The following is a 9764-nucleotide window of genomic DNA, read 5'->3' on the forward strand; positions in this document are numbered from 1 at the left end:
TTTTTTATAACTTCAAACATAAATATAAATCAAACATCTGTTTTTCATCATTGACGCAATATATTGAACTATTGTAATTATGTAAAAATATGATAGTTTTGAAAGATACCAGTGCTATTGATTTTGTTGTTATTAATGAGTTGTTGTGTCTGTTAAATCTGTTTAAGTTTTGTACCTATAATTGTATAAACTGAATTGTTGTACATACCTTGAATGTACTATATTATCTATACTGAAAAGTATTTTTTAGTACAAATGTTTGTTGTTAATGATTAAAATTGTTTTTCAAAACTGAATTTTGTCTTATTGTGCTTCTTTTGTTTATACAGACACAAATCTTGAGTTAAAGTCTTTAAAAAATCTTTTTATGGTTAAAGATCTCGCTTATAACTTAAATTTTAATATTTTATAAACAGCAACCATCATCAATCTTGCAGATTGGACAAACAAAAATTATTGCTAGCAAGCATAGTGAAAAATTGTAACCAACTCAACTAAAAGGCATGTAGATTAATAACATTCTAATGAATTAAGAAGTTCCGCTTAATCTTTACTAATAATAAAGCTGAAAGTCTCTCTGTCCAGAGGATGTCTGGATCTCTGTGGCGCGCATAGCGCCTACACCGTGCGGCCGATTTTCATGAAATTTGGCACAAAGTTAGTTTGTAGCATGGGGGTGTGCACCTCGAAGCGATTTTTCGAAAATTCCATGTGGTTCTTTTTCTATTTCAATTTTAAGAACAAAAATATCATAAGATGGACGAGTAAATTACGAAATTGTCATAACGTGGAACCGTAACATGGGCACAAGCCAACTGGCGAGATACGAAGTTATCATAACGTGGAACCGTAGCATGGGTACAAGCCAATTGGCGAGAAAATTCACCAAACATTATTTGTAAATATACAGGCGAACCAAAAGACCTTTTAATTTTTCTATTACGGGCAAAGCCGTGCGGGCACCACTAGCCATACAATAAATAGGATCAGGATAGTGTAAAAAGTATGTTGTTTCAAACATTGCAAGTATTAAAAAAATACATAAAGAACAAGCCAAGGGCAGATCAATCCAGGTTCTGGTTAAGTAGGGGGTCATAAGTCAGTTTTAGCATGAATGGAGGTTATGTGGAAAATGTTTTGAAATACAAGTCTACAAAACTCAGTTTTACGCTATCTCTGGTTTATTTAGGGACCCCCCCCCCCTTGAATCTGCACCTGGAACAAGCTCATCTGCATGAAATGACTCAGAAAGCAAATGTTAAAGCTTCTAAGCATTATTTTATTTCAGATGCACTTTTAACAAAATAAAATTAAAGTTATTTATTTATTTATTGGAGTTTCTAAATGTTTCAGCTCTCTTAACATTAATTTGTCATTGTTCTTACAGTAAATATATTTAAAAAAAAAATCAACAAAGTAAAATATACTGAATGAAAAAATGCTTCAATGATTTTCAAGTAATAAATTATGATACTTAGCAGTTTTGAATTCTTAGTTTTATTTTAATGGCAAAAATAATAATAAAAAAAAAGTCAAACTTTCTTTTTAAAAATAAAATTTGTTCTGACCATTTTGCCAGCAGCTAAAAAAATTTCCTGCATTGTTGCTTTAATTTTACAGTTTAGCAATTGTGGTTTGTGATTGGCACACAACAGGGTAAAATAATAATTGACGACATTTCAATGGAGTTGCAAAATTTTTAATTCAGTACTTCAGTAACCCGAGATAAAATACTTTCAATCATATCAAAAGTAATTAGAGCTTTTTCATACATATCTTTCTCCATTTCAGGAGGAATATTTTTCAATGTACTGTTATTAATTGTGGCCTCTGGATTTTCCTTATTTTGTTGCTGATTACATTGAAAAGTTTTTGCCGCTTGTTCATAATGTGCTCTTGATAGATCAAGACCTGTTTTCAAAGGTTCCAAAAACTGATCAGTTATCATTTTGGATAAATTCCAGACACCAGTGATATTATTTTCTTTCACATCTTTCAACAGCAAATATCGAAGAAAATTTAAAGAAGATAAAATTTTGTCACTATTTTGGAGTAAATCTGTTTCAACACCATCACTTAAAACAAAAATAGTTTTTAAAAAGAGGTGAAGGTTCTTACCAAAAAAATAACTGTTTGATGTCTTTTCACACAAATAATCATGCAAATAGTTTTTATAAAGACCAATCACCAAACCTTCAGCACCTGAATGTTTGACATTTGAAATTACTTGCATAATTATATGGTACTTAACCTTCCAACTGCATTTCGACATAAAATTCAAAAATATTTCAACAGCATTTTTGCGGTGTGTTTCGATTGGGCAACTAATAGCTATGTTTAAAAGAGTCATGGGAAATTTAGTAAACAATTCCAATTCCAAGCAGTTATCTCCAAGCTCAAATTCTTCAAGGTTATCACAAAGTACACGAGCTAATTTCAGTCCTTTAAATAGCACCAGATTTTCACCTTTCGATAGAAGTGGAAGTTCATATTTTAGGTTGAATATGAAGAGATACTGATGGCTATAAACCAGAGGTTGAAAATCCATTGCAATTTTTTCACAAAACATTAAATATGACAAATGCGAGAATGCCAACAACGGCACACAGCACTCCTCATCTCCAACTGCTTTAGTATTCATGTCGACACTAGAGTTTTCATCATAGCGAAAAATATTGAAAACATTTCTACACATCTTTGAAATAAGTTTAACATAACTATCACAAATAGTTCTTATGCTGCTCTTCGGCCTCGACTCATCGGGAACGTGGAGGTCGTGATATAAAAGTGGATGGTTAAAAAGCAGTAAAATATATTTACACAAAATGTCCTGTTGATGCTTTATTTGATCAGAATAATGAACTACTTTTTCAGAAATACTTTCCAGTGACACCTCCTCTACAAATGAACTTAAAAAAAGCCAATAATTATACAATACATAATTAGCATCCATCACAGCTGGATCGACATCTAACAATAACTTTTCTTCATCTTGTAAATCTAAATTGTTCGGCACAGAAAGTGTCTGAATGTGAGCATTTAAAGAGGATAATATCCACTCTAAAGACTTCCCACGTTTCCCTGGTATTTTTTTCAATGTTTCCTTCAACGGTTCTAACAGCAAAGAGAAGTATTCATGACTCTTAAAAGAGTCTGCTTCTTCCATCAAAGCAACTAACATCTCTTTAGGTTTACCTTTATTTACAAGATAAACAAGAAGCTTTTTGCAGCTTTCAGTGTCAGAATCATTTTTTAACAAGTCATCATTTGTTTTCAGCGTTAAACATACGGTATTTATTAGGTTCCAGACATTATTTGTGACAAAGGACTCGTTATCTGCTTTTTTCAGACAATCCAGGGCATTGTCAAATTTTTTTTCAAGAAGTAGGCACTGCAGTTCATCTTCTAATGAGTTTCCCGATCTATTCATGCTTGTGTATCTAAAAAAATAAAAGGAACATTTACATTTTTCACATTAATATACAGCTGGACCTCAATATAAGGTCAACCCTCGGGACTTTACAAAACTGACCTTATAAGCGGGCTAATCTTATAACCAATTCATATACATTTATTGATTACATAATTTCTTTTCAAAATTTAATGCATTCAAAAATATCAGTTAATTAGGTTATAATAGTTTAATTGATTTGAATCAATTAAAATTTTTGGAATCAATAAGAAATTTTGAAATGATTTTTTTAAACTTTCATTTAGAGTAAAGTTGCATAGAAATGTGCCCAAAAAAAGAACTGATACGCAACTTACCTTACTTAAAATTACCATTAATACGAGTACAGGACTGATGCATTTTTTTTTTTTTTTAATTTAAGCACAATGGTTTGTAATTTTTTTCAGAAAATTTTCTTCAGGACTGGTAAAAATATGCGATATGTACATGTTGAGTGCCCGCGTTACTGTTTCATATTTTAGTATCACTGTCGTAATACTCACTTGCTACTGCGTTCTGTGACCTACATGCTACGTTAATAGGAAAAAACGACTTTTCACTTTTTAAATTCTTGGAAGTGAATCTGTTAGGCACTGAAATCATTCAAAGGAATCTAACAAAAGTGACCTTATAAACGATTAATGTATTACGAAGTGACCATATATCCGATAAAACATGACATAGAATCCCTATTCAGTGAGCCGGGACTTTAAGAAAAGTGACCTTATATGCGGGGTGACCTTATATCCAAGGTCTGACTGTATATATATTAAATAATTACCAGCACAGCCAAAATATACCATCTTGGAAGATCGGTCAAAACTACCATATTAAGAGCGAAATTATGTATAGTTGGCTCTCTGTTTAACGACTTTCAAGGGACTACAAAAAATCGTCCTTAAGTAGAATGCGTCCTTAAATAGAGCCTCGTTAAACAGAGAGCCAACTGTATTTTAAAAAAAACCAAAAGGATAAAGGGAGGATTGACCTCCAACAAAGTGGTATTGGTAAAAAGGCAAGCAAGAGAATAGAGTTCTGCTTTTTAGGTTGTCGAAAAGCTTCTCAAGTGTCTCAATTCACTAGTTAGTCATGCCTATTGAGCAAAGGAGGAGCATTTTTAACTCGAAGCTTGAAGCTAATACTAGTTTCTTTCGCAATTTTCATTAAAGAAGTTTCTGATTCATTAGATTTAATCTTCAATTATAGGGAAAAGTTCCTAAGAAGTATGAAAAATCTTAATCCTAAAGTTTCTGATTGGCAATGAGCCAGGGAGAGTTTCTGGGTGACGTTACATCTATTAAGTCAATTTTCGCAAAAAAACGGAAATTTATACCCTAAGATTTATCTTGGTTGAGATTCTCGATCAGTGTCCACGGCCCACTGGTTAGGAACCGCTGCTCTAAGGCGTGAAAAGTGTTGCCAAGCTCCAAAACTGGTAAAAAAGGGTTTAAAAACTAAAGGACTTCTTAGTTAACAAAAGATTTTTGAAATATAAAATACCTGTTTTCAACTTTACAGCAAAATGAAGGAGATGCTGTTTTTTAACCAAAATGCTCATATTAGCCCTTTCTGTTACGATGGTTACAAAAGAGCATCAATTTAAAAAAATCTACAATTCTTTTCCTCTTCAAACCCACAAAAATTGATGAAGAGGCATTATTTTGTTCTCTTTAAGCAATATGGATAACAGCAGTACAAAAATTTCTTTTTCTGCTGACTCAATTTCTTATTCAAATCATCCTAATTTTTGAACTCAAAAATGAGAAATTTTGCTCTGAAACTGTCGGCTATTTGTCTTCACTTTCCTCGAAGTATTCAATCATATTTTGTAAAAGATATTAAAGATTTAAAGTCATTTTTGGATCCATAAACATGTTTCTTCCATGCCTTAGATAGGTGGTGTGAACAAATGGGGACACCAACCACTGGAAAAAAAAAAAATCTATGTCTAGATGATTAGTTAAACCTAATCATACTGGTTTTTCATTATATTTCAAAAAATTTCTGATGTCAAAAAAAGTGATTTTTTTTTCTTCATTTAGAAATTTAGTGATAACAGTTCATCATTTTTGCAGGGAGGGAGGGTGGGGGAATAACATTTCCTAATAATACATTTTTTAAAGACAATAAGTTATTTCATCATTTTTTGCAGCTTACCTGGTTAACAAAGCAAAACTACAGAAATTACTTTTGACCTTTCATTACACACAAGCCACTCCTGATCTGTCCCAAAATCTTCTTACACAGATTTCTTCTGCAATAAAATTATACACAGTTGAAGCAATGATAGTCAAGAAATAAATTTATTCACTTTATAACATAACTAGTTATTTAAAATCATAGTTCCTTCAGCAAAAAACTAAAATAAAATAAATATAATAATGTTAATGGAGCCTGCTTTATAGAACAGACAATTTACAATGAAAAATTATTCTTATAAGCCGGATATTCCAATAGCTGGAATCAAAACAACAAATTATAATGGTTAAATGTACTTTGAAGATTTATTAAATTAAATAGAATATTACAAATACAAATTACATATTCTTTATAATACAATTACATATTCTTTAACAAATCTTCCAATAAGCAGGATCGACTGTATGATGATGAAAATGAAAATGATCTTAACAGGCACAAATAGTAAAGTTTTCAGACATTAATTTACATCTCTGCTCCTTTTCTAGATTTTTTTAAGCAAATAGTTATTCCTGCATGAGCTTAAAAAAAAAAATAATAATAATAACTTGAAATTTTGACATCTTGAATTCAAACTATGTTTTTTGCAATCACGAGTGTGTGTATGTAGGCATGTGTGTTTGTGTGTGGGGGTATGTGTTTGTGTGTAGGGGTTATGTGTATGTGTGTATAGGCATGTGTGTTTGTGTCTGTGTGCTGGCATAAGTGTGTAGGTAGTTGTGTGCATGAATGTGTGTGTGGGGGGGTATGTGTATGTGTTTGTGTCTGTGTGCAAGCATGAATGTGTGGGTAGTTGTGTATGTGTGTGTGTATGTGTGAGTGTCTGTATGTATGCGTGTGTGTATGTGTTTGTGTAGTTGTGTATGCATGCGCATGTATGTAGGACTTGGATGCAAACTGGAGATGGCTTTCGCTACAGGTGCAGCATCGTGAGGAGCCCGTCGACAGTTATGGTGCGGAGGGTGGCGGTGGGAAAAATCAAAGGAACGTCAAAAACAGTCAAGTGAGAACAATAAGCAATCGTGATTGCTCAAAAAAAAAAACTTTTTTATAATTTTGTATTTTTCCATAAACAGTAACAACTAATAATGTAGCAATGAATAAAAATAAGTTGAAAAAATTAAGATAGTTAATAAAACAAAAATTTATGTAAACCATTTTAAAGTAGCATAAGTCAAGACTAAGCTAGAGACCATCATTGAAAGTTCTTGAAATTTATTTCAATGTTCAAAAAATAATGCAGAATGAAAAATAATAATCAAAAGAGAGAATTCCAGCAAAGTACGTTAAATTCAAAAAAAAAAGTTCATGCATAAATGGCTCTATTCTACATCTATTCTAAAACTAGATGGTTTTAAAAAGCGGAGAAAGGAAAATTAAGAAAAACAGAGGTATTATTCCGTTTCCTCAACATAATGAATTTGTAGGCAAATTTATGGAAAATTTTGAGAGACATGAATTGATAGCAATAAGTGTATATGCAAAAACGTAACGTTTTCAAAAATCAGTGACAAGAAAATGTAATTGAATGCTTATTTTTCCACTTAAAGTACATTTTTGGGTCTTAAATTCACAATTCCGACCCAAATTTCTCTCTCTCTTTTTTTTTTTTTTTTTGCGTCCAGTAATGAAAATGAGCATAAGATGGCACAGGTGGAACAGATATTTTTCACCACACCACAAATTATTTTAATGAAACTTTACATACTATTTCATGGCTTTTTTCATTTGGTGGATCATAACTTTTTAACAGCTAATAATTTAACCACGAGGATGAGCCCCTGCTCCAGTGGCTCAATGCCGCCTACAGCAAGTAATAATTGATAATTTTAATGCTTTTCCCCCTGAATTTCCTGAGGATATCATGAATGTCCTGTAGGCTGTTTTTATCAATTCATACCTCTGGCTCCTTAAGGTTCAGTGGGGTGAGGCAGGGTGATCTGGTAGATATTGACAGTCCAGGAGAGATAAAATTACAGACACATAGGTGCCTGGTACACCAGAAAAGCAAGGGGTCAGAAGAGACAAGAGGAATATGGGGGTGCCCCTAATGTTGAGTTTTTTAGAAAATTAGGCTATACTATTGAATTTTAACTTCATAAATAATTTAATGATCTTCCAAAAAAATTTGGGACACACCCTTAAAAATCGGGACAGATGGCCGCTGTAGACTAATTTATTCCAGTTCAAAGTTCGCTTTTGGTTTTGATGCCAATAGAAATGTGAGAAAAATATAAAATACACTCATAAAGTCAATTTTTCTTTGTTTAAACAGGTGAATTCCTCAATACTAGCACTTTTTGATTGATCGATGATTTTGAGCTTGGAAAAGTGGAGGGGCAAGCCACTTAGCTTCTGAAAGTGAGGGAGCAGTCAACCCCCTTGCCCCCCCCCCCCATACGAGCTGCATATGGACAGACACATGCAAAGGTTTTATTAGTGTAGATCATCCGGCAGATTATTTTCATTTTTCCAGAACTTTTAATCATATTCAATGGCTTCCTTTGCTTTAAAATTTATTCATAAAGGCAAATTAATGCATTATATCTTCGAACAAGTAGTTACTATGCAGCTTTGAACAAACAAGGAGACAATCAATAAGATAAATAATTGCCAAGATTAAAAACATGCCGAAAAATCTCTATCCTCATCCTGGTCTGAAAAAGCTAATTGTTAGATTGTACTTCGAGAAAAAAAATTCAAATAATTCAACTATCCCCTAAACTTCCTAATTTCATCTTTGAAATTCAGAATTTCTTCACAATTTGCTTACTTGAGAAACCTATGACAGACAACGTATACTGAGCTTTTCCTTTTCACCAACTCCTCCTAGTCGTAGAAAATTAGCTCGTTTCTTGCAATACCATTCCTTTTATATATCATTTTAACTGATGCTTTTGCTACAAATGAGTTCAACACAATTTTAGAAAAGCTTTACACTCGGTTTGATTGTATATGGCTAGCTTACAGAAAACTTTGCCAAAGACATTTAAAAAGTATAGATTTTCTTAAAATATCTATCACATATTCACTGCCCACGACTCAGTTAACTAATATGGAACAAATAGGGCCTGACTAAGACTTTTGATGATGGGAATGAATTTAATTTCTCCCCTCCCCCTATCTTCCTTTATACTACACATTAATAAAATATTTTGCTAGTTCAGTATTTATTGCATCGACACTAAATGTAGTAACCTCTAATATTGCATTATAAATTTAAAAAAAATACATATATAACGTTTGTGATGTTGTCAAACTTTTGCCTGGTAGCAATAGGACATAAATATCAAAAATATATCTTATATAGCATTTTTAAAATGCCATAAAATATAATATTAATCCTGGAGTGGCTTTGGGAATTGTGAGAGGTTGTAATTTTAAGTAGATATTTTCCCTTGACTTAATATTTGCTTTTGCTGAGGTGCGATTTGAATTTGTCCCATTTTTTAAAAACTTGAGCTACAGATTTGGTGCCCCCAAATGTTGGTGATCTGGGTCCGTGCCCATGCCTTAATCAGACCCTGGGAACAACACATATTTCAGGCCTGGATTTCGAAAAAATGTCCGCCAATTGATCGAGTCCTCTGCTTGGGTAGGTCCACTAAAGCAGGTTTTACTGTCGAGTGTAATAAAAATACGTTTATACGTTTGAACTTCATCGTGTTTCTACAACTATTTTTCGGTTAAAATTTGTTTTTTGAAACTCTGGAAAGTATTTATGATCTGCATCGATTTGTAACATCTCATTATATTTGCTGAAAATATTGCATTAAATGTAATAAAGGCTCTATTTCGTGATGGCTGACAACGCGACGTTACAACGATAGAGTTCCTAGTAATTTCCCTTCTAACAAATTTGAAATACTAAATTACAACAGCTTGATCATAAGATATAAGTTAAAGAATTCATTCGCCTCATTTACCTGAAATAAACATAATTATATTGAGTAATTATTTATATAATTTTTCCTATTAAGGGGCGCTTTGTTTACATTTTAACCGGAACAGGGATGCACATTTTGTGCGGTTGTAGTTATTGCATTGTTTTTCTCTTTTTTTTTCCGGAACCAGAAAAAAAAAAATTTGAAATGTAATTCTAAACCCAAATCAA

At 32.4% G+C, this 9764-nt stretch overlaps 1 protein-coding gene across 1 annotated transcript; it reads right to left on the reverse strand.

Moving 5' to 3' along the window:
* Positions 1 to 1683: 1683 nt before the first annotated feature.
* Positions 1684 to 9674, reverse strand: LOC129224498 (glomulin-like). The gene is made up of 3 exons (XM_054858960.1): positions 9577 to 9674; positions 5609 to 5705; positions 1684 to 3440 (listed from the first exon to the last, which is right to left on the reverse strand). Exon 3 carries the CDS (start codon positions 3428 to 3430, stop codon positions 1700 to 1702), a length of 1731 nt encoding a protein of 576 aa, XP_054714935.1. The 5' UTR covers positions 3431 to 3440; positions 5609 to 5705; positions 9577 to 9674; the 3' UTR covers positions 1684 to 1699.
* Positions 9675 to 9764: the final 90 nt, after the last annotated feature.

The sequence above is a fragment of the Uloborus diversus genome, chromosome 6 (genome assembly GCF_026930045.1).
Source record: "Uloborus diversus isolate 005 chromosome 6, Udiv.v.3.1, whole genome shotgun sequence".
NCBI classification, from domain to species: Eukaryota; Metazoa; Arthropoda; class Arachnida; order Araneae; family Uloboridae; genus Uloborus; species Uloborus diversus.